General features: G+C 45.1%; 1 protein-coding gene across 1 annotated transcript; it reads right to left on the bottom strand.

Annotated features, from left to right (window-relative positions):
• Positions 1–5,850: 5,850 nt before the first annotated feature.
• Positions 5,851–23,295, bottom strand: CREG2 (cellular repressor of E1A stimulated genes 2). The gene is made up of 4 exons (XM_075727839.1): positions 22,894–23,295; positions 19,851–20,020; positions 7,827–7,940; positions 5,851–5,998 (listed from the first exon to the last, which is right to left on the bottom strand). The coding sequence occupies exons 1-4, from the start codon at positions 23,293–23,295 to the stop codon at positions 5,851–5,853; spliced, it is 834 nt and encodes a 277-aa protein (XP_075583954.1).
• Between the last annotated feature and the right edge of the window lie 359 nt (positions 23,296–23,654).

Below are 23,654 nucleotides of genomic sequence, written 5' to 3' on the forward strand. Positions count from 1 at the left end.
CCCCTTCGCCACACTGGCCACGCCCCCTTCGCCGCCGGCTCTGCCGCCTCCGGGCCTCGGCACCGGGCCAGGCCGGGCCCGGTCGGCGGGGCAGGAGCTCAGGGGAGCGGGGGAAGCCGGCGCCCCGCGCGGAGCCGGTGCCCGCCGGGGATTAAGCCAAAGCGCCTCCTGCGTGGGGAGCGTCCGCTGCAGCTTTCCCCGCAGCCGCCTCCCCGTGTGAGCGCGCCCTTGGAGGTTGCGTGGCCCTTCACCCCAGCGATGGGTGGCAGGTGTAAGGCCGGGCCATCGATTTGGCCAGTGACACAGGCGGGAATTTAAATTTGGCACACCTCGCCCTCTCCGGAGGGTAACGTGCGGCCTCCCGAGCGGAAGGCGGCTGGGAAGGCAGCCGGGGAGCAGAGTGATGTGTGGCAGTTCAGGAACAAAACTGCTCACAAGTTCAGGTCCGAAAGGCGCCTGTGCTGCTGTTGTTCTGAGGGCAGCACCGTTCAGAAGGATGAAAAATGGTAAGAGGGTCAGTACCACGTAAAAAAAAATTAAAAAACGGAGAGAAGTGTATTGAAATAAGAGCTAAAGGTACTGAGTAAACAGGATTGGTTTATGGATTCATTTTCCATTAAATAGAAATACTCGATACATACCTCTTCTTAAATAAACACATTTGAAGTCTTACCTATTTTTTCATACAAGACATCTGTACCTTTTTCCAGCTTCTGAACTGGATCGCTTGTTTTCACCAGCTACGTCTTTTTAGAATGGCCTCATACACCCGTTTTTCCTTCAGAAGTCAACAGTTGTGTGATCATGTGTTAACCTATGTGCGTTAACCGATGTCGTCAAACAACCTTGTCAAACTTAAGTAACGTCCTTTTCTTCCTAATCATGATTATGTGTTGTGGCTGCTGATGCAGGCAGGATCTAGCAGAGCCTGGAATAGTTTGTGCAGAAGCGGAACTGCCCTACTCTGTGTCGGCACCAAGGCCAGTGTGTTCCCATTTCTGTTCCAGAGTTGGTGTTTAAAAAAATACATACATACATGCATAAATAAACTTACTTCAAACCAAAAGTATTCTTTAAAGTAACTCTTTAGCATTCCATTCTCCCAAAATACTTGGCAGAGTGTTAGGACTCTTGAGCATTGTGAGAACAAGATTAAAGTAGCAAAATCAAGAAGACAAGCCAAGACTGAGCAGATAAAGTAATGCGGAAGGGGCTGTGGAGAAGGAATTGGAAGTTGAGAGAAGAACACAGAAAAACTAGAGTTAAGGAAGAAAATATTAGGAAAAAGAGAATAAGGCAACAGAGGAGTGGGAGAATGTTAGATGGGAGAGGGCATGTGGAGGTGGTGGCAGAGTAGAGGCAGCTAAAGGGTGAGCCGTGTTGAAGGACAGCAAGCAGCAGACAATTTGGAAGGAGCACAAATTCAGTGTTTCGCAAAAAGCAGATAAAAAAAGTGACAGTGCTTTAGTGAGTCCAAAAATAATGTCCAAATGAGAATTTTTTGGTAAAAAAGTGAAAGACACTTAGTGTAATCAGAATGGACATCACTCCGGAAACGGGATAAAAGTAAAAAGAGTCAGTACAAAGGAAGAGAACATCTGCAGGAAATGTTCTTTTAAGAATATGGAGACCCTGGAAATAGGAAACCGATGTTGACTGTGATTTGTGCAGGTTAGGAAACTGTTGTCACGGTCCTCACAGCTAATGCAGTCCAACCCGTGGCAAGACAAAGACTGGAAGGCGTAAATAGGAAACACAGGCTGTTTCCTATAACCTTTATCAGATATGAAGTGGGAATTTTAGTGGGCGAGCTTGAATTTTGTTGAATGGAGATGGTGCAGGAAAGAAATATGAAAAGGTAAATTGTCAGCCTTGGCTTAAGAAAACATGCCAGAGGAAAGTAGACAGCGGAGAACAAGCTGTAACAAGAACGTGTAAGAGCAAGGCCAGCAAAGGAAGAAATAGCACTGAGGAAACTTCCAAAACACCATTAATGCACACCTCAGAGGTGAGTGCTCAGTCCCTACATGCAGAAAAGAAGAGCAAATGTTGTTAGGAGTGACATTTAACTGCCATGGTGAAAGCAAAGCTGACAGTAATGAGAAGATGAAGGAAAGATGAAAGGTGCTTGGCTAGACTTTTCTCCCCAGAGAAAAGTGAGGCTGTACCAATGCAGATCTGACTTTCAACTCCCAGAAGTATTTTGAGAGAAATTAGCTTGGTTCAGGAAAACTGAAAAAAAAAAAACCAAAACCCCCAGGTGTTCAGATCAGATAGAAATTCTAATGGCTGTCAGCAAAAGGTCAGTTACTCTGGCTAATGCTGTACCGCAGAGTCAAGAATATCCTAACTGCAGTTTCCACTTCAAAACTTGTTTTATTTGCATTTCTTCTCGATGGGCATTTTGTTAACAACATTCAGTATCTTTAGAAATCAAAATACATTGCAAATTGCAATACACATCCAGAAACGAGACAGGTTGCATTTCGTCCACTGAAGTGATGAAAATTTCATCAGAAATGGAGCATTCTTTGGTTAAATAAGAACAGCAGTTCAAACTAGCTGTGCTTAAATCCTGTGCATGCATTATGTTTGCACAGAGTAGCAAAAAGTGAGAACCCAAGTTTAGAACTTTGTCTTCCTTTTTTCAGCAAGGATACCGACATGACTAAATGCATCTCTTGAATATTGCAAAACCACAGTTAAAGTTTTAAATAATACACGTTGCACAACAAGCTTCTTGGGGGAAGCTACAGAAATAACTAAAATATGGAACACGTGAAAATAAGTTACACATCAGCTACTTGAAATGTTTAATAAATACATGACCTTTTATAAAAATGCTTATTTGATCTAATAATTAAAGCACAACAAATAAATAGGATCTTTGTTATTGACTTGACCTGAAGCAAGATCAGACCCTTTACAGTCTCAAGGAACTATGATTTTACTATGCTATCTCAATAACACTCTTTGGGTTAAAAGCTTTAACAAACATCACTTACCGTGTGATGAGCAATATCACTTGCGACATCAGTTTAAACAAATTGAAATTAGTATATAATTAACAACGTAAAGCCCAATTAAGCAAACTATGATCTCCTCCCCTTTTTTTTCTCCAGAAAATTCCATTCAAAACCTGCAGGTCATATTTTTGATGAATTTCTACAGACTTTCAAGGACTTTTATGGTAGCTATTCCTTGGGAGAAGGAAGCATGAAATGAGAACAGGTGATTTAAGATGGCATTTCTTCATGAAGCCCCTTTTGTCACTTTACATGCCATCGCTGTTTTCATGTTTTGAGGTTCTGTCAAGAGCCTCACAGCAGGTCCATGTAGAAAAGCTGCTTGATGAATGTGTCAATTTACAATACTGAAGCTACTCCAATTAATCTAAGTGTGCAGGAAGACAGCCTATAGCAAGTAGGGTATTGTAAATTCAAAACCTTTCTTAGTGCACACTAACTTCTTAAACAGTTAAAGTTCTACTGAACATTGTGCAATCCCTTACTGCTTTAAGGCAAGAGTGTTAGTAAGGTAATGGATAGGACATAGGACCATGTCAGTGTTACCAGGCTGTCTAAGGATATAAGTGAAATTGAGAGTATACTAACAGTAGCATTTCTAAAATTCTGCCTCTCTTCTTCAGCTTGTTTAAACATTAAGCTTGTACACTGGATTTGCTTAATCTCTGTGTGTATGTGTCTGTTTAGGGGTGGGGGAGAGAATAAGCAGTTCAGGTTTCTCTGGGAATAGTAGCGAACTGAGATAATGAAACATGTAATTAAAGTTGCACAGAAATGTTAGATCTGTGGAGATTCCCTTACAGGGTCTAGCGCTCTGCTTGTTGAACTCAGTTTTAAAAGTCCCATTAATCCTGATGGGCAAAGTATCAAATCCATAGCGGACAAAGCTCTCCATGGCAAAATGATGCAAATAGAGGAAGATTTCACCTGATGGTATGCTGTAAATCTGTACAGGATGGGCTGTTTTGCTTTAGTACTACACAGTGCAAAATTCAGGGGCAAACTCAAACAGGAAAATGCTGCTCATCTGCCAAGGAAGGAAAAAAGGGAATGGATTCAGGCAGGATGCTTCCTTCTTTTGCGTAATTACCTTTGCAAAAGATCTGCACTGCTAACAGAGTCTCTGGCGATGAGACAAGAAAAAAAATGCTTAGAAGTGTTTAAACAAAGTTTTTCCACCGTATTTGTCTTTGATTCTTACCGAATATCAGGAATGGTAGTGATGCCCAGAGCCTTGAACTTGCCCAAGGGCTAAGTGGCCCCTGGTAGTTAAACCAGCATGGTGCCCAGCTCCGCCCCGGGGATGACTTCCCTCCCTCCACGCCTGAACCAAAATAAGCTCAGCTACACTTAATTGGCTTCCAGCTGGTCATAGCTCACGCAGCTGCCTCTGACTCTGCCCGGGGATTAACCTGTGCAAGCTCAGGTCACTCGCCCAGGGACCCAGGCTGCTCCTCAGCCCAGCCGTGGCGCGGGCTAGTGCCCAGAGCTCGGCTGCCCTCCCAGGGGTGATGGAAGACCTTCCCCACAGGCACAGAAACCCCATCTCAATGTGTCTCTTCCTTAATGTAACGGGGAGAACAGCCATATAATTTGCAAACCGTGTAATGACTTGGCTGGTTAGCTGTGTGACCTTTCTTTCTGTGATACCCTTAGGATCTGCAGAATAAGTTTACCAGGACATCTAGAGAAAGGGCTGAAGGTGAATAAAATACCTTTGAACTCTTCTGGCATCATCATCACATGGGATGCCTATTCATAATATGTTTGCAACAAAGTTTGCACTTTCCACGCAAGGAAAATGAGGTTTTCGTGGCCTGAAATATCTACCTATCTTTAGGCTTCTGTGAAAAATAAATTCATGAACAAGCCCTTTAAAACTTGGTGAGGAAACAGAGCTAAGGGACTGGCTCCACCCCTAGGTGAGTTAGTGATGGTTTACAAAAATCACTTGCACAAACGAGTTCGTTAAAAATAAAGCAGTGGCTGGAGAAGGGATGCAAAAAAATTGGGACTACAGGCTATTAAAAATACTTTTCCCGTCTCATAACAGGAACAGGCTAGCTGAGGACATTTACTTAAATTCTTCTTAGGAGAATGTTTATACTTCCATTGGGATAATCCTTGTGGGGCTGATTTGGTATGGGCCCTTAACATGTTTAACCAGCTTTGTGTCGGTGAGCGACAAGTTATACTGGAGCCGTGTTGTTTGAGCGGCTTGCATTTTTTCTACTAAAAGAGAGAATTTCTACTCAATTTCCAAGTGAAATATCAAATTAGATAATTAGGGAAAAGCACATGTAGAAAATGTAAGTTAGAAAATGAGGACAGCTTTAGCAAAATATTTTTTTAAAACTTAAATATCTAAATTTGCAGCTATTAAGTTTATCTAGGAGTACTTACAAATCAAGGGAGACCAAGCAGCAGTAATACCTCCACAATGCACAGAGGGTTCTGAGTAGGCAATTTGCTTTTTTCTGTAAATCAGAACATTATATTTAGCACATACTGTAGTTTCCCTGTGGGTGCACAGCAATAAACGTCAAAACAAACAGATACAAAGCATTTTTAAGCAGCATTCAAGATGACGCATTGCCTGTTTGAAATGACACATTTGTACATTGCAGGGTAGGGCTAGTATCCACCTCTCCTTTATAATTTGAAAGTCTGTGTTGGTTTATTTTCACTCTGCTCCATGTAAGACAGGGCTATTTTGAAGCTTTTTGGGAAGAAAAAAAAAAAAATCACTGTAACCATCCAGCACGAAATTTTAAAAGTGTTTGGAAAGGAAACTCAGAAGATCTCTATCTTGAAGCCCATTCAATCATCCTTTACTTGGAACTGCTTTTAAATACTCTTCTACTGCAATGGCAGAAACTTCTCCATACCAGCTTTGAAGCCAGATGTGCTCAATGTTCATTTTCATGAAGAACCACTCATAGCTGCGAGGCCACTTTCTTACCACCGGGTGCCTGGAAGGACAAAGAAGAAAAAATAAACAATTTAGAAGACGTGCCAAAGCATATCCATGGTCTGCTTTTACATTCAGCCTAGTGTACTCAGCCAGAGTGAAACCTGAGATCGGAGAACCACCACCATTCATCTTTTTTTGCCCTCCCTTGCAGTCAGGTCTATGATCTTCCACACCCCGGTCTGGTGAGAACTGCAACAAAGGCAGCCAGCGAACACCACCCTTCCCCACTGCAGAACCCTGTCTCTAAAGGCAGATGTTGTTTGGTCGCTAAGTAAGTGAAAAACGGTTAGAGGAGATTCTCTGAACCTGTGTCAGGGTTGTGCTTGTATCTGCTCAAAGGAAACAGTGTTCTGAAAATCCTGCACCTTTGGTAGCACTTGTGGTACGGCAGGACTGCTAGTAAAGCTGGCTAGCAGGCAGAGCACAGCCCCTTTGAGCTGCTGCCTGCTGGAGCCTTCTCGTCCTCTAGTTCTGTCTCATTTCTTGGGCCTGCCCCTACAGCCAGCTCAAAGAGACCTTCCCCGCCAGCAGTACTGGGCGCAAACGTCTGGGTGCCCAAGCCCCCGCAAGAGCATCTGCAGAGGATGCTGTGGGATGCTTGGCAGCGGCGCACGGAGCGGATACAACAGCTCGAGCCGCAGTGTTCATGGGAGCATGGGGAGAAGCGGTGCAAGGCGGGGCAGGCTTGGCCCAGTGCCCCTCTGCCCCTGCAGAGGACCCTGCAGAGAAGATGGTTGGCTTGGCAACCTCTGGGTTGAGCTGGGGTTTCCACCATTTTCTGAGTTGTCCCTTTGAGCACCCACGACTGTGGCACTGGGAAGTGGCTTCAGCTGCTGCCAACACTGGATGGGGTGAGCCCCGGCAGCCCTCACCATGTCGGTCTGGCTTGTGCTCCCTGACAGCGGAGCATCCGCTGCCAGGGTGCTGGTGGACCCTGGCTTGCGTAGCAATCTGATTTCTGCAAAGTTTCTAAAAAAGGCTTGTGTGCCAATATAGCCCCCGTCTATCCCTGGTCCCATTTTTGCTATTGATGGGACACCCGCTAAAAGGGTCCCACCCTAATCCCTTCCAGCAGGCCAGAGTACTGCCTCTGGGCTGTTTTGGATCCCAGCTCATCCCAGTTTCCCAGCAGTATTTGATTGACCAGGCAGGGTATGTCTGGAGGACCGTCCCTGGCAGCCTGTGTGGGAGGTGCGTGCCCCAGCTAAGTTTCGGGCTTGTCATGCCTGTTATTCTGAAGACCCACTGGAGGGCAGGGGGGCACACCCTGTGTGTGTGTGTGTCAGGGTTGTGCTTACAACTGTTCAAAGGAGACTGTTTTGTAACTATTATGGCTTTGGTAGCAGTTGTCGTGGTACGTCAGGAGAGGTAATAAAACCTGTAAGCTCCACCCTGCAAACAGGCTCGAGCCCAAAGGCTGCAGAGCTCTGCTCCATCTCTGAGTAGGGAGCTGTGGCTGAAGAGCACTACCTGTCCTAAGGTGGGGAAGAATCATTAAAGGTAACAAATACATCCTGGATTTATGGAATCTCTCCTCGGAGACAGGTGAAATATTTTCATAATCCCCAGATTATAAACCACGTGCCTTACCGGAGTCCAACACTGACTAACTGCATTTCCATAGTTTGTTACCTCAAGAGTTAAAAGGAGGCCACATAGCTCTGCCCGTCGTTCCAAGCCACACAGGAGCCAACATGCTTTGTGGCCCCACGGTAAAGATCAGGCTTGTTACTGCTCAGATTTTCTGTACCAAATGGCCACATCCATATATTTGTCTCAAACCTGTCCGTGGGTTGCACTCTACCACGTGCCTGTTACATACAGACCTGGAAAACATTGCTTGCTTGGCAAATTCCACTTCCTCCGGAGGCACCGTGACCATCTGTCCCGTGAGAGTCAGCCTGGCGCACCTTGGATCCTCTGGATCAATTACATTTTTTCTGTGCACAGAGAAAAATGCTTATGTGTAATAGCTTGGTTTCTTTGTTAAGGGTTTTGGAGAAATATGAATTCCTGCTCGCATATAAAAAGCTGCGATATTTTGTCAAGCCTTGCAGGTCTTTTCTTACACCCAGCTGTAACATTTGGGGGGGGCTCTTGAAGGACTCACCCGAAAGAGGTCTCTGCTGTACAGATTTGCTTAATCTTAATTTATGCTCTTAAAAAGTGGATTAATATATATTAGATTGTAACAAATGTGAAAATGGCAGTTTTCCCAGACATAAGTACAGACCCCAGTTCAGGATGCTGAAGAGAACTAGTGAGATGGTTAGTCTGTGCCTGTGCCTACAAAATAAGCATGCATACGTGTATTTGTGTGTAAAACGTAAGGTCTTTTCCTTGTGCCAATCCTAGAAACTTGATCCTTGTTCGTTTTTACCCATTTTTCAACACGTTGCACCAAAGAGACAAGTAAGATCCGTTAAAAAAAAATTCTCCAGCTGCCTTCATCCTTCAGACCAAGACAGGGAAGGCATTTGTCGCTTTTTGGCTCTTTCTATACAGTAATAATAAATAACTCCCATTAGTAGCTGCGGGGCAATTGCTGACTCTGACATATACAATACAAGGATATAAATCATAAGTAAATTGACCAGTCACAAAAAAAAAGTTGTATGACTGCAAAGGCCTGATCCTGGCAAGAGCTGAGCAGCCCCAAGTCCCATTGCCAGCATTTTGAGACTGCTCAGCATCTCACGGGATTGTCTCCCCATGTAAGAACATAAGCCCAAAAAACTACATTAGGAAATGAAGACTGCATTTCTTCTTCTCTGTGTTTTAATCAGAAGCAGCAAATCACAGTCAGCTACATCTCATCTATGTCCAATTTTACTTAAAGACGTTGGCTTGAGCCCTTTAGCCTTAACTGTGTGCAATCTGCAGTGTTGGGGTTCCTTTGGTTATAATTCTCAGTATGTGTCTATTGCATTCAGGAAACATATGGGCATCCTCCTGCAGCTAATTTAACACCTGCAGATTCCCCGCAGATGGTTATGAAAGACTATGTAGCTCACTGGATATAGTATCTGCTTTTACAGATAGGGCCATGAACAGAGATACACAAGGAAGTATAGCGGGCTGATTGATACTCAGCTATGCCCAGTAAGCACTTGGCACCATCTGTAGCCTGAGCTCCAAAGAGCCATTTGCAGTCACATCATCTCTGGGATGTTTTTTCAGCATCCTGTTCAGTCTGGAGCGGCAGTTGTCTGAAGGGGGTGTTCAGCTTAATGTCCTCTGGACAAACTCCACTCGTACTCTTTTTCCTCTGCCTCGCTTTCTGCATGGGAGGAAGGGCAGCTGCCAAGGATCAAGCTCAAACTTCCTGTTCACATCAATAAATAGTGGTCTCATTTTTTTTTATTACGAAGTAATAAATGAACGGTGTTCTGAGTACCTGAAAATCTGCATTCCCTACCCTGGCACAGGGTTTATTTCTATCAGTGCGTATTCAGAGTACAAACTTGTCTACATGGTCACCTTGGCACGCTGTAGATCCTCAACGCTAACCCTTACGGCATGCTGAAGATGCAGTTTCGCAGCTGGCTTACGGTGGCCTGAGAACATCCTGTCCCTAAGCAGCACAGCTCCATGCCCCGGGGACACCCGTAGCTCCTGGCATTTCTTTTGTATAGGCTTTAGGTGTTGTGTGGCCGTTCAACATCCATGGTCCAACGAGAAGCTTACCCGCCAAAAGATGAATAAGTATCAGCGAATACAGTGTATGCAGCTGTAGAGAGAGGAGCTGAATCCCACAAGCAAAGGGTGTCAGCTGAGGGCCTGCAGGTCCAGCAGCCAGGGCAGTGCAGATCCACACTTTTCCAGCTGTTGGCCTTGGATAGCAGAGTCTCAAAGGCCATTTGAAGTGATCTCCTGATCTATTGTTATCTTTTGTGCTTAATCTTAATACTGTATCAACACCTTCCACATACCTTTATATATTTAACTAGATAATTTTTAAAAATATGGAAGGGAAGGGACTTCTCACTAGCAAAATTTCAGTTCAGGAGATTGCTTTAAACAAATAACTGTGTATCTGTGTGTATGAAACCATATCTTCCGCAGCCTAACAGTATCGTAAAACAACTGAAGAGCTGGGAAAAGCAGGCATATTTGCGAGTGCCTTTCTTGGGTATAGCTCCTAGGTAAGATGCTGTTAATTACTTTCAGAGAGGAATTAGAAAGGGATTGTTATTAAAGGATGGTTGCATTTCACAGAGTGGATCAAGGCAATAGATTTGTGTGTGATCAGGAGCAGTGAGAGATTTTGGTCTGACACCTTCTCGGATTGTAATTATTTGCTCTTTTTGTGCAAGTACATGTTTATTCTAGAAGTGCACTCGCTGATTTTGATTAGGCAATAGACCTGACATTGCTGTGGTTAAGCAGGGAATCCTGTCTGCCTTTGCTCAGATGGTTTTGCCTGATAGGACTAGTGTCAGATGTGACTCTTCCCTGATTTACAGGAAAAACTGCTCTCCACATATTTGGCTGACCACAAAACCCACATACTCTACATCCATATCTGGAATGGTTTTATTCCTGTTTTTTTTCCCTGGCTCCTTCTTCTGTTTGCAGTTTTCTCTATGTTCTTGTGAGTCAGAGTGTTACACTGATGGACACACGCAATACTATCTTCCCAGTAAAAGTTATTCAAACTGAATTTTGCACATTGGATTAATATTCCGGAGAGTCAGTTTGTTTTCCTGGGAAATGAGGCAGACAAATTATTTGTTGAGATTATGTTAGATGAGGTTTTGGAAGAGCTGAACGGAACAGTGATACATTTGAGTTCAGTACACTGTGTTATTACTTTGTTGGCTTTGCTTTTAGCGCTGCCTCTTATCATAGGTTTTCTGTTTCAGAATAGGAACCTTGTATTCTAATCTTACATTAGCATTAGTATTTTCTTTATCAAAGGAGCCCTTCGTATTCTGAAGTAAATCTGTTTCTGCATCATTTTTGGCATAGTGTTTCCCTAATAATGTATGATTACTTTTATACTTTTTAAACCACCAAAAATCACTAAACTTACAGCTACCACTTCTAACTCCACTGTGAACAGGTCTTGAATTTTCAGTGGTGTTACCAGTGCAATTAATGGAAATGCAGGCTTTGCTTCCTAGGAGTAAAGGGATATAGCCAGGGATATATCTCATATTGTTACTAAAGATAATAAAGGGATACCAGGGATAAATAGGTATATTTACTAAAATAGTTCTCCCTCACATCTGTAGAGGTCTCGTCATGTATTCACTAGTCACTTCTTGCCTTCTGTATAATTAAACACATATTCAGCCCTCAGTCCTTGGGTTCCTTTTATCTTTGTTGGCACAAGAACAAGTAGGTGTGGAGGAGCAGCTTCATAGAACATTTGTGCACTGCTGACTCGGGGTGAGGGGGAGGCAGAGCCAGGGGGACAGACGGCATGCCGGTGACACTGGCTCTCTATTGAGGAAACCCGAGGTGGCTTCGCAGGCCCTGTTTCTACCAGAATCAGGTCCTCTGTCTCCCTGGAGAGGGTTTCATGAAGGCTATGATAAAATATAAACTGAGGGGAAGAGAAAGCAGGGAACTGTGAAAAGAGACCAAGCAATAGGGAACACTTTTTTTTTTAATGCTTATGTAAAATACATACACCCTGTTGCAGAAATTGAGGGAAGCCAGATTAAAATGGAAGAAGATTCCATTTATGCATTTTATAACACAGTGCATTAAGAGAGATTATCTTAATTATTCATCTGATTTGTGAAGAGAGAAGAATTGATTGTCTCTGTTCCTCTGCTTATGATGAGTAAACCAGGTATGCGGAGTTTGACCCGGGCCAGGCAGTTGTCTCTTCCAAGCATGTGAGATGAGCCATGAGCTGCATTCGCTTACAAAGGTGCCGGCTTTACTGAGCTTAAGGAGAAGTCTGTGTCCAAGTAAAACACGTTTCCCAACAGCGATGCAATGCCACGAAGTGCACTGCTGATGAACACGTTCCACTTATTTTACTGCGTACCACTTCCGCACTTTCTGGGTCGTGGTTCAAGGGTGGTTCAGAGTAAAGAGTGCCACCTACTCATTAAATTGTTTACTACACTAGCCATCTCTGGTTCCTATACAACAGCTAGCCAAGTCCAGATCTGATGAACCCACAGTTCCGGCTGATGGGGTTATATTGGCACCCAAGCTGATGATGTTGGGGCTTTGTTAGGATTCCCTTTCGCAGTTGAGGTCTCTGCTTTGACTGACGATGCTCTGTCTCCTGACCAAAAGTATCCCTGAGTATTATCCTCATTCTCAGCCTCTGCAGTCTGTTAGTGAGGTGAAACAGATCTGGCACAGATCAACAGTAAAGGCAAAACAGGAGTTTGGGAGGCACTTGGGAAGGAGAGCCAGGTGTCCCCGAGAAGGAATCGGTAGGAGGAAGGTGGGAGGGTTCAGTAATGCTCCAGGGACTGGTGGAGAAAGCAGGGGTCTATGGAAGGGAATCTCTCTTTTTCTTCTTCCCCAGCCTCCTTTTCCCACAGAGGAGCTGCCATCCTTCTCCTTCACCCCCCTGAGGAGACAGGACCTTCCAGCCTCCCTGTCAGGATCCATAAATCCTCCCCATCTGCCCTGAATGCAGTTCTCCCTGCCCTGTGAGAAAGCACTGCGTTTACCCCTCTATTTCTTGAGCAGAATGGAAGAGAAAAGAAGCTGGGAAAGACCTTTCTCCTATTGCAGAAAAGGAGAGTCAGAGAGCCAAGAAGAAAGCCCCAGAGAACAGTTTTCCTACATTTTTTTCTACTTCAGAGCATGCAGTTCATGTGTGGCATAAGGACAATGACTGTCTCCACAGATCCGAACCTCCCTATAGCAGCGGTAGCAGCCATACAAAGCTATGAAATTAGGAGGTGGGGACTGGCTGCTGGAACAGTTCATCCCTGCCATCTCCCATGGACGCAAGGTAGGCACCCTGTCACCCTGCGCAGGGCTCCTCTTCACCTAGCCCCAAACTGGGCATGAGGTAAAGAGTCAGGGTTGTTTTCCAGTATATGCAATAACTCATAGGAATTTTTCTCCTCTAAAACCGACAGAAAGGAAGGGAGGAAATGCTGTGTCCTCAGAGAATTCTTGTAAAGTGCTTATAATTTTGATTCATAAATGTGATTAATTTTGAAAAGCAAGTTATCCTCCTCATACATTTAATTTGCTCACCACTAACTACCAGAGTCTCTGAAGCAGAAAGAATGTATTGGTGCTGTTAATCTGCGTGGCATGAACGTCAAACAAAATCTCTGCTGAAAGCAATTTCATAATCTGAAAAGCTGTTGCTGGCCTTCAGCTGGATACAGCTGGGCAGTTTTGCCCTCCCTGCTCTGATTTTGACAAGAATTTCTTTATCAGCCGTGTTTTGAGAGCCAGCAAAGACAGTTAAAAGACATGTTTCCTTTTCCTTTTGGAAGAGCAATCTTCTGTTCTGAACCTGTAGTCAGGCTTCGGAGCTGAAGAGTATTGGTACAACGGCTATTCTGCATCTAAGTGAGCCTGTATTCATAGTATACCTGTTTTCGTGTTTTAAATAATTTCACTCTTCCTAGAAGATAATCCTTCCTAGAATATTTTAATTAGAATTTGTTAAGTGAAGTCAGTCTGTTTGCCTGTCTTCATTGACAATAACAACTCATTTCTTTAGCTGAACAATATGTTTCAGACAGGAAACTTTAATATAGTTTAACCATAGACAATTCACAGGGAAAAAAAAGAATCACAGCATCAACTATTTCTGTAAACAGAGTCAGAGAAACACATGCTACTTAGCTGGAAAGGGATTTTGGGAAGTTGGTTATTTAAGAATACAGGAAAAAATAGTAATTTAGAGCTATATTGTGTGCATTGGGTCATGATGATAGTAGGTTTCATATTTGACTTTCTAATTTGGTATCTTCCTGATTTTTTTTAAATACAGATTTTTCAGGAACAGCTACTGACATCATTATTTGCATATGACTAAAAAGGGCCAATATAAATACCAGAACTAGAAATGTGTCTATGCCACAGAACCAGGAGGCGGATCTCAAAAATTGAGGGATGCCTTTGTCTTCTGCATGCGTCATTTCTCTTTGTGTGAAGGTGCAGTGCCAAATTTCTTCGTTGTATTCATCCTTGTATTAACAGACAGTGACTCTACAAACCCAGAGGCAGCTGTGTGTTGGATGGCCAGCTGACATCTCAAAAGTTGTGTCTGCCACCCATGGCAGGCTTATCGTCTCTCAGGATTGCCCACGAATGAAGTCGGCAGTTTATGCACGCTACCGATCCACCACGCAGCAGGGACCCTAACCCACCAAATTACTCTCCTCCCCCCGTGGCCTGGTGGCATCCAGAAGCACTGGAGATGCTCAGTGCTTCCCGTCAGCCTTTTCAATGCGGAGTTTAGGAAACCTGTGGACCCAGTTAATATCCACTGCAGATGTCTGCCTGGTCATGCCACTCCGCTACCTCGAGCAGTAGATGAGCATGGTGGGTAAAATGGCTCTGATGGAGCCGCCCCGGATGCAGGTCATAAACCGGGAGAGGAATCTGAGTCCTTCAAAATCACTCACAGTCTGCAGTGTGGAGTTGAAACACCATCCTCCAAACTAATAGCAAAGGAAAACCAACCCAGTGGACTGACCCCTAAAGCTCGTTGCTTTTCTTTCTTTTTCCCTTGTGTGAAAACTAGTTCATGGCAGCTGTGTAACTGCTCCTTCTCTAAGAAAGCTGCAGTTGGTCCCTACGAATGGGCTGAACCTGATGTCAAGGAGGCGACACACGTTTAAAATGAATTGCCTGTTTTCCAGACAGCAGCTGTAATGAGGCAGGCCCAGGAGCTTATTTGGAAAGGGAGATCCTCTGAGCAGCCTGTGTGTTGGGAAATGTGTTTAGAACAATAGCTGCTCTATTCTTTAATGTTGGGCTCGGTCTTGCTCCCTCTGAAAGCTATAAGAATGGGACTCAATCTTTTCAGCTTGTCTGTGGCATAGACATGCCAGCTTAGTCTATTTATAGCCCTAAACCATTTAATTTTTCTTGCCTCTATTGTCCATTTATCAGCCTTCAGATAGGATGCAGTGTAGTTACTAACGAATGCTTTCTGTAGCCTGGCCATCAGAGAGCCTTCTCAGAGAAGTGCAGCCCGTCTCCCTCTGGGAAATGGCAATCTCTAGGTCAGAGATGAAGAATCCAGACTGTAGCTGCAATATTATAATGTCTTGCAATTAATGCCTATTCAGATGCATCGCAGCTCTCTCTCTTTCATTATTAAATGTTATTTCTCTTATTAGTTTAGGCTTTTCAAATTTTTTTCACCAGCTGATTAAATATTAAGGCTGGAGAACCAAAAAGGCCACTCTGTATTACTCACATCCCCAAAAGTGAAAATATTTATTGTCAAGGTTTGGAACTTGAGTCTGTTCTGAAACAAAACAAATGAAATTCTCTACTAAATAAATTTAATATCAAACTGATGTACATGCACACAAGTCACTTGATACTCATTAGATACAAGAAGACTATTGAAATGTCAGCTATGTTTTCTTTCTAAAGGCCAGAGATTTCTTTTGCGTGCAGTAGGTCAGAAGCATTTTTCAGGAGAGTGCCAAATACTCCCAGGAGCATTGACTACAGGCATCAACCAGCTTTCACGTTTATTTTAATTCTTGCAACTCAGAGTAGGTTAATAATTAAATTCTAATGAAATTCTAATAAAATTCCACACGAAAACAAGCTACAAACACATTGCTGGCATACAAGGACATGAACTTTCTCATGTACAGCATTATTCATTTAGCTATTTTGTATAATTATTTTGAAGCCAAACCAATTAACGATGCCTTTGACCAAGAGAACTTCTGGTATTAAAACCACCTATAAATGACACTTTGCAAAGAAAACCTCACAGATACCATTTTAAAACTAGCAGGACCTGAGGTCTCTCGGAGTAAAAGGCCTTGCCTCTCATACAGTGTGAGTAAAGAAGTGGAAGAAACCTGCTATACAAAACCTGAGCCACCACAGAAAGCCCTGCGCTAAGGATGCTATGTGCTGTTCGCCGGGCACAGCCCGGCTATCTCAGCAGGTAGAGCGCACCCCAAAAGAGATGCTTGGGCTACCCGCGGCAGAGCTAGCAAGCTGGCTGTGCTACCAGCAGCGCACCCGGTGCTGCAGGCAGTGCTGGGGACAGGCAACCCCAAGCATTGGCAGCAGGGCCCGGTCACCCTTGTTTTCTTCACAGAAGTCCTTTCTGTGGGGTAACGGCAGGATGCTGTACAGGGCTGCGGTTTAAGATGTTGCTAGTTTAAAATGTAAAAATCACTCATGGGTTGCTAGTTTAAAATGTAAATTAATGTCTGACCCTGGTTACAGAGGGAAGGGAAAGAAGAACGTTAAAGTCCCAGTGCTCACATGCATCCTGGCTGTGAGACAGCCCCAAAGCTTGCTCACATTTTCCTAGCTAGCATCAAAACCACAAACTGCAGCTCAACAAATGCCCCAGCTTTTCATTCTCCGTATCACTTGTTCTTTGCACTAATGCCAGCCAGCATCTGTTCCAGATGAGAACTCCAGAAATAATGAAAAACAAACTGAATGTAAGAAAAAAAAATAATGCAAGGAACACTGATTAGACTCTGAATCTGTGTACTCAGTTCAGTAGTAAGCTCAATATTTAGAGTATGGTTACATACTAAAATAAGGATGTCCTATTTTCCTCCACCTTCTCCTTTTCCCTCTCCTTTGCACTCCTCTGGCTCTTGGGGAGCTGATTCAAGTTAATAACCCAGTAGAAATCTAATCCAGCAAAAAAAAGGGAAGTTTCTGCTCGGTTACGGAGCAAAAATAGGCCCACCATATGGTCAGCTGAAGGGAGGGGGTGGGACTGCATGGCCAGGAGCAGCAGCGGCCATGGGAAGAAAAGGACTGGCAGAAAACCTTATTCTCATTGTCAGACTAATTTTCTTCAGATTTATGTTTCGACTCAGGGTCAGGTAAAGCCCAGAGCTGATGTGAGAGAGAGGGACAGGGGGACCCCACGCGACTGGTGGTACGGAGGGAGAGTAGGGATGTGGCCAAAGGTAATTAGTTTGGCCTAAGCTGTCTTGGAAATCCAGGTTTAGCTCCTTGGCGGTGCCCAGAGAGCTCTTCTCGCCAGAGAGCACGGTCTGGGGCTGCGGAGGGAACTAGAGAGTCGGGTGGCAGAATCCAGGTTGCCCTGGATGCAAAACAAACAGCAGCACATTCTGGCACACGGAACAAAAGGGTAGTGGTTTGGTTTGGAAATTAATAGTTACTTAATAGAAAGACAGCAAATAAATATTCTCAAAGGGTTGTGATGTATATGATTTTCATATTTCTATAAATCATGCAGCATTTCTTTGTTGGTGAACTGGCACTTTCCAAACAGGTAAATTGGGTGGTGACGTTGCTAAAACATAAAAGGCAAAGACTTTCAAGAGTGGATGTTTAAAGTCAGGGATGAAAGGCCACACTTAAGTGCCTAAATGGGTGTGTAGTTTTCAGAAGTGCTCAACACCAGCAGTTATCATCAATGGAAGCTGCTCTGAGTCTTGAGCCTCTGAAAATAGGGTACAGGGTAGGTGCTAGGACATTGAGCTAAACACACATTTTTAAGCACTTGGTCAAGATACTCAGCTCACTATTTGATTGAATGAAAATGCTTAGAAAGCAACAGTAAGTTCCATTAGCCTGTTATGAAATAACTGATACATTTACTTAAATTTGAAATTATTAATTCAAAATATTTAATGAAATAATTTTAAGGAACAGCAGAAACATTCTGGTCTTAACTTCACCACTCTGCTGACCTGAACATGAGCCAGCAGTGTGCCCAGGTGGCCAAGAAGGCCAACAGCATCCTGGCTTGTCTCAGGAATAGTGTGGCCAGCAGGAGCAGGGAGGTGATTGTTCCCCTGTACTCGGCACTGGTGAGGCCGCACCTGGGATACTGTGTTCAGTTTTGGGCCCCTCAATACAAGAAAGACATTGAGGTGCTGGAGCATGTCCAGAGAAGGGCAACAAGGCTGGTGAAGGGTCTGGAGCACAGGCCTTATGAGGAGCGGCTGAGGGAACTGGGGTTGTTTAGTCTGGAGAAGAGGAGGCTGAGGGGAGACCTTATCGCTCTCTACAACTACCTGAAAGGAGGGTGTAGTGAGGTGGGTGTTGGTCTCTTCTCCCATGTAGTTAGCAATAGGACGAGAGGAAATGGGCTCAAGCTGCGCCAGGGGAGGTTTAGGTTGGAAATTAGGAAAAATTTCTTCATGGAAAGGGTGGTCAAGCATTGGAACAGGCTGCCCAGAGAGGTGGTGGAGTCACCATCCCTGGAAGTGTTCAAACGCGTGGATGTGGCACTTCAGGACACAGTTTAGTCTAGTCTACCCTTGATTGGTTTAGAGTGGACTTGGTAGTGTAGGTTAATGGTTGGACTGGATGATCTTAAAGGTGTTTTCCAACCTAAACGATTCTATGATTCTATGATTCTATGATTCTATGACCTTCTCGAGCATTCAAAGATGAATTACCTTAACAAATGTTGCGATAGCAGGTTCCTACCAGGTGTTTGATGTTGCAAGAGGAAGCCATGATTTCCATTCCTTGGGAATGGGATGCCAGCCTGAAATCACTTGTACTGCTTAGGATTAAGAAACATTTCATTTTGCCACCATATAACTTAAGAAAACAGACAGCATGTTCTGGAGGCAAATACAGACAAGTGCAACAGTAACATGCTTTCGTATTTGCTATTCACTGCTTTTTCCAGTGGTGTTCTCAGCTGGTGGGCTTGAGAGGTGGGATGATACCCAAGGCAATCCCCAGCTGGGGAAATCTGGGATCCAGTTCTTAAGATAAACCTTTCCTCCCGCAAAAAGGACCTTAAGCTGGAGTAAAAACTTTCAATCCTGTTTCTTTCTGAAGCAGCCTGTAATTTCCAGTTCTTCCCTCTCTCTCTCCTTGGAATATCAGCTAAGATCTGCTTGGTAACGGAGTCGTGTCTGACACAATTTCGGTGTCATGTACCTCGTCACGTAAAGAGGCCTTTGGAAATAACACTTCACACAAGGATGACCCAGCCAAGTTTGCCACATGTTTGACTGTAAACAAACATATGGCAGATATACATCTTTTTCAAGGAGACAAGCATGGAGGGGAAAATTGAATCATCTTCGAGTTTACATACATACATTTTACACACGTAAAGCTTCAGTGATCTGGAGTTACTCATTGTACATATGATTAGGAAGAAAGAAGTCAACTCATTGCTATCTACAGTGATCTACAGATCAGTAAATCTCAGACCCAGCTTCCTTTATGTGGGGGATTGTTTACTGACTGTTTATGATATACAAAGCGCCAAAAATTTGCGATGATATCATATTCAATTGTACCCTCTGAAGAGGTGGAAATTAGACTGAGTGGCATGGTTCTGAGAGTATAACTTGTGAACTGAGAGCCTGAGGTCCCCTTACAGACCCTGGAGAGCTAACGCCCTATCAAGGCAATCAGCAGGGCCTCCAGAGCTGTTTAGCAGAGCAAGGGTGTCTGCTTTACCGCGACTTGGATAGCCCTTGAAACAACATGGACTTTATTGACTAGATCGCCATGACCTATAATGGGATCTTGAACACCTACATTTTATCTGGCACCTCCAAGAAAAGACTGAAATTTAGGTATGTCAACGTGTGAGCTGAAAGCTGCTGCAGCTGTTGATGCTACAGTATACTTCAATGATGCTTCTGCTTTTCTTTACCGTGCTTTATTGGGGCAACTTACTGCAAAACAAAGCTAAGGAGGAGCTTGTAGCTGATGGTGAGAGCCAAAAATATTACCTGCAAACATTTCCGTCTGCCTCTGGTAGGGTCAGAGAAGCCACGGGATTCTTCAGGAGATCTGCCACAGTGTTGTCCTTCGGCGTCACATAAAAGAAAGGGATTCCAGTGCTGTTATTGACGGGACCGTCGCTGAGAAGTAAACAGTTCCCATAGGGCATACCTTGGATCTGCAAAATCCAAATAAGCAACTGGTTACATCTGGCATGTAGACGGTTTACAATGTCGGGGATTCCCTCAAGGACTCTCACAAAGAGGACAGCAACCCCCAGTTGCTCAGTCTCCCACTTTCTGTTGTCATCATGAGACAGACCTTCTTCTAAATTAGATCTATCATGCTTCTGTGAAAACAGATCTCTCCTCTATTTCTCCTTTCCAGTCCTGTCCATGACACTATAGAGAACATTTTCTCTTCCACCTAATTAAAGATGTTTAAGTGCATTAAAATCAATGCCATCAGCATCAAGAAATGTTTACTCCAAAAAGGTGCTGATACCTTTTCTCAACCCCAAAAGGATACAGAGCCTAATTTAGCCTTGATTCAGCCTGCTTTTTATGCTAACTTTACCTCCCCTTTTGGCCTTGATTTGCAATGTGATTGCATCGGTTTGCCAAGAGAGAGAGGAAGGCATTTTAGCTAGAGTTGTGTTTGAAGTCAAGCTGGACATCAGCTCAGCTGCCTGGGCAGGAACCTCAGCTGTGGGGGGTCCCAACCACCAAGCCAGCCAGAGCAAACCTTCCTCCTGTGTCGGAGGAGGAACACCAGGGAGCCAAGTTTTCAAAAAGTTTTCTCCCATACACTGACCTGCGTACACACAGCGAATATAACACATGCAAAAATGTCCTTGCCCAGCAGTGACACACATGAATATTCTCCATAACGATTTATACTCCTACTATGCTTTTCATCCCATTATAAATTGCTTATAGATACTTAATGAGTTACTGTTTTTTCATGTCTTCAGATATTTCTTTCCTCATGGTCAATTAGATGTTAAATAGTAAAATTATCAGTCAATACATTAATTCAATGTAAATGGTAAATCCTTTACAACAAAATCAAATTAAGTATGAGTAGTTAATAAGAAAACCCTGGATGATGTTATTACCTGGATTGCATGCTTTCTGATTTTTAATGTTTATATGCCTTTAAAATTTTAATGCTTATAGTGCTTATAAATGATCCTTGTTAGCATTCCTTAGAAGCAATGCTTTAATGAAGCTACATAACTTAGAAACTAAAAATACTTGTTTATTATTAAGAGTTACAATGTAAAAACACCCAGTAGCTCTCAGTAATATTGCAGGACATGTTTCCATTGCGTAAAATGCTCAGTCTGTCACGCATGGTTAGTATTACAGTGGATTCTCAAACAGAACTGGGATCACGGGCAGCATAACTTGGCATTCAGAGCAGCAACACCCCCCTCATCAATTACAAATTTTATTATGAATCAGATTTTTCTGTATTACTTCTGTGTTCTAACTAGACACAGCTAACTGCAGGCTAGTAGTACGTCTGTGATTCCACCGAGGGTTGCCAGCAAGACCATAAACCAGAAGAGTTAAGATCATATGATTTAATAGGATTTCTGACAAACTGATGTAGAATTACAGGCCTCTTGTGTGTACGTACATATTTATTTAATGGTATCTTTTTTTAACCTGTTGCTTTGTATTTCACAGTAAGATAAACTGCCACTAACTGCTTTCTGAAGATTAATGTGCTTCTAACTTTGTCTATTTTTTTAAATTGTACACTAATCAATCTATGAATACTGTTAACAGAAAGTTAAAGCTCTCTTTTTTTTTTTTTTTCCTTTTGTCTGAGTGGTATTGGGTACTGTGTCTAATTCCCACCTTTCATTTTAAAACGGGAAAGATTTTAAAGCTGGAAAAAATAATGACACCGATTCTCCACCGCAGCCCAGCTATGTTGCTTAACACTCCTGACAGAGAACTTGTCCTTTAAAAGCTGGTATAGCTGGACTGCTGCGGGATGGACAGATTTTGTGGTAGCCCAGCAGGCTTTCCACCTCCTCCTCCTGCTCCTCCTGCTCCTCCTCCTCCTCCTCCTTCCTCTCTCCAGGTGACAGCCAGAGCCCAGGGCAGGCAGCAGGGGCTGGGGCCCAGCTGACCCCAGGGGGGCAGGGGCAGGCAGCGCGGCCAGGAGCGGGGTCGAGCATGCTGCAAAGAAAGGAATCATAGAATCATAGAATCGTTTAGGTTGGAAAAGACCTTTAAGATCATCAAGTCCAACCATTAACCTAACGCTACCAAGTCCACCACTAAACCAATTAAGGGTAGAGTAGCAATTTTGTGTTTCCTGGCTTGGTGGCTGAATTATTTTTAATGAAAGTAAAAACGAGGAATCATTAAGGTTGGAAAGGATCTCTAAGATCATCAGTCCAACCATCAACCCAACACCACCATGCCCACTACACCATGTCGCAACGTGCCACATCTACTCGTTTTTTGAACACCTCCGGGGACGGTGACTCCACCACCTCTCTGGGCAGCCTGTTCCAATGCTTGACCACTCTTTCTGTGAAGAAATTTTTCCTAATATCCAATCTAAACCTCCCCTGACGCAGCCTGAGGCCATTTCCTCTCATCCTATCGTTGTCTACTTGGGAGAAGAGACCAACACCCACCTCACTACAACCTCCTCTCGGGTAGCTGTAGAGAGCGAAAAAACCCGCTCTCCAGAGGAGAGGAACAGCCTCTCTCCAAAACCAGCGTTGTAGCTCTGGTTCTGGCTTAAATATTTTGCTTTTTCTGCGCCTCTCTGGTGTGTTGGGTTTTTGGGGTTTGGGGTTTTTTTTTAGCGTGCCTCCCTTACGGTACTCCAAACGCGATTCCTCTTTCCTAGAAAGAGTTTTCGCTCTTCTCTCCGCGCCTTTGGTGGCTGCGGACGCCGGCGCTGCTGGCGGCGGCAGGGAGCAAAACGCCGCTCCCCGGCGGGGCCCGGGGCCCGGTGCCCGGCAGCCGGTAACGCGTGGCCGCGGCAGCCGGCGGGCGTGGGCACCGGGGGGCACCGTACCTTTCCGTGCGCGGCCCGCGTAGCCACGAAGCCCCAGGTGTTGTAGCGGGCGAGGAAGCGGGCGGTCCCGGCGCGGCCCGGCGCCCCGCCGCCCTCCCGTCGGTAGGAGAACATCCTGGAGGGGACGGCCCCCTGCCCCGACCGCCGCGCCGCCGGCCCGGAGCCCAGGGCCGCGTCCTCCCGGTAAGCCGAGGGCGGGTAGCTCTGCTTCCAGAGGCCGCCCGCCTCCTCCAGCAGCGCGGGGAGGGCCTCCTCGGTGGAGGAGCTGTGCAGCTCGTCCGCCGCCGCCCCCGCCTCGGGCAGCGGCCAGGACACCGAGCTGACCACCACGTAGCCCGCCGCGCCGCCCCACAGCAGCGCCGGCAGCCACCACCACGCCGGCAGCCGCCGCCCCGCCGACATCTTCTGCGGCAGCGCCGGCGCCGGCGCCGCTCCCGCAGCACCCTCCTGCGGCCGCCGCCCGCCGCGCCCGCCCCCCGCGGCCCCCACGCCGGCCGGGGACACCCGTGGGGCAGCCGCCCCCGGCCTGGGCTCGCCGAGGGCGGAACTCGGCCCCTCTCGGCTCGCCGGCCACGCGGGGCAGGGCCCGGGGCGCGGGGCTCGCTGCGGGTTCGCCCTGCGTTTGCGTGGCGTTTGCTGGCGACCTGCGAGGCTGCTGGTCGGGAGGGCAGCCGGGCAGGTATTTACAGAATGCTTTGGGTTGGAAGGGACCTTTAGAGGCCATCTAGCCCAGCCCCCCTGCAGCGAGCAGGGACAGCTTT

The sequence above is a fragment of the Pelecanus crispus genome, chromosome 1 (genome assembly GCF_030463565.1).
Source record: "Pelecanus crispus isolate bPelCri1 chromosome 1, bPelCri1.pri, whole genome shotgun sequence".
In the NCBI taxonomy this organism is placed as follows: Eukaryota; Metazoa; Chordata; class Aves; order Pelecaniformes; family Pelecanidae; genus Pelecanus; species Pelecanus crispus.